The sequence below is a fragment of the Austrofundulus limnaeus genome, unplaced genomic scaffold, assembly GCF_001266775.1.
Source record: "Austrofundulus limnaeus strain Quisiro unplaced genomic scaffold, Austrofundulus_limnaeus-1.0 Scaffold715, whole genome shotgun sequence".
NCBI classification, from domain to species: domain Eukaryota; kingdom Metazoa; phylum Chordata; class Actinopteri; order Cyprinodontiformes; family Rivulidae; genus Austrofundulus; species Austrofundulus limnaeus.
This window is the reverse complement of record NW_013953117.1, coordinates 202,538-203,785: the sequence shown is the minus strand read 5'-3', so window position 1 is coordinate 203,785 and position 1,248 is coordinate 202,538. Positions and strand designations below refer to the sequence as shown.

Below are 1,248 nucleotides of genomic sequence, written 5' to 3'. Positions count from 1 at the left end.
ACAACTAATCATGTTAACTAGCTAAACATTATATAATGTGTAACTCATCATTTAACTAACATTATCTGCCTCCAACAGCATGACTCAACTTACATGGTTTGTTTGGTAAAAACTGTGCCAAGTTTTAGTTGCTCTTTACACCGACAGGCTCTGCTCAGCACAGCAGCTCCTATCGTCATCTCATCTGCAGGAGTAGCTTGCCCACGCTTATGGTGCGTTCAAAGACGGCTCAGAAAAATGCTTTACCATATGTTAATAATGGAGAAAACAGCTGTTAAGGCTGAGAAAAGTGTGGGGACAGAGAGCGCAGATGCAGGAAGTGCAGGGAGACATGTCTCACGCATATCCTGCATCCGTTGTGTCCGTGCCTTCACTGCCTAGGGCCCTTTGGAGACTGTGGGCCCCTGGGCAATGGCCTAATTGCCCATATGGTTAATCCGGCCTTGTTTATATATAATGGTACTTTATTTGTCATAAACTGATGAAAGTGGTAATCTGCAGTTGACATCATGTGTGAGAAACAGCCAAGTGGAGCAGCGGGCAGTTATAGCATCAGGGAGCAGTTGGTCTTTCAAGGATATCACGACGTGGGCATGGTGGGACTGCTCTGCCACTACATACAGCAACATGTATACATGAGAAACGGTTCACCTGTGGAAACTCTGCAAATATTATAGTTTGACTTTGTTTCTTTCAGCTGATGGATGCCTCAGAGCTTCTCCTGTCCCTGCTCGTGCTGACGCCTGTAACAGAATGGAGATCAGGTAGTGTGAGCACAACGATGAGGCCTGCTTGTTCCACCGATTTCTTTATTTAACCTCCTAACAGTTGCCCCGGAAAATCCCCAAAAGACTTTTGACATGTTTTATTTTTTGTAAGGGTTAAACTAAGGGTAAGAACCGGAGGAAATCGTCGGACACCCTAATTTTCAAAATAAAAGCCCCCGGTAGCGTCTGGAAATTCCAGAAACTGCACCGTTTTTGCCCATCAGTATGGAGTTCCGTTTGTAAAGTTACAGTCAAACATTACCACCAATATTTTTGCTTTATTTAACCTTTTATAAGAAAAAAAGAACAGATTTATTTTTCAAAGTCAGTTTTTCACCAAATGGTTCATACATTTATAAATGTCAAAGTTTATAAACTAAATATTTAACTTACAAATTAAATATTTAGTTAACAAGATAAATATTTACTTAGACATTTAGGTAGCACCTAAATATTTAAGTTGCAACCTAAATATTTAGGT

The 1,248-nt window shown here is 40.5% G+C and overlaps 1 protein-coding gene across 1 annotated transcript in view; it reads left to right on the top strand.

Moving 5' to 3' along the window:
- Positions 1-696: 696 nt before the first annotated feature.
- The window catches only part of LOC106532061 (uncharacterized), a gene marked incomplete at its 3' end in the record, with an annotated part of 5,573 nt that continues 5,021 nt past the window's right edge, over positions 697-1,248 (top strand). The window contains 1 exon segment of the mRNA XM_014028048.1: positions 697-764. Coding sequence (XP_013883502.1) covers positions 701-764 — 64 coding nt within the window.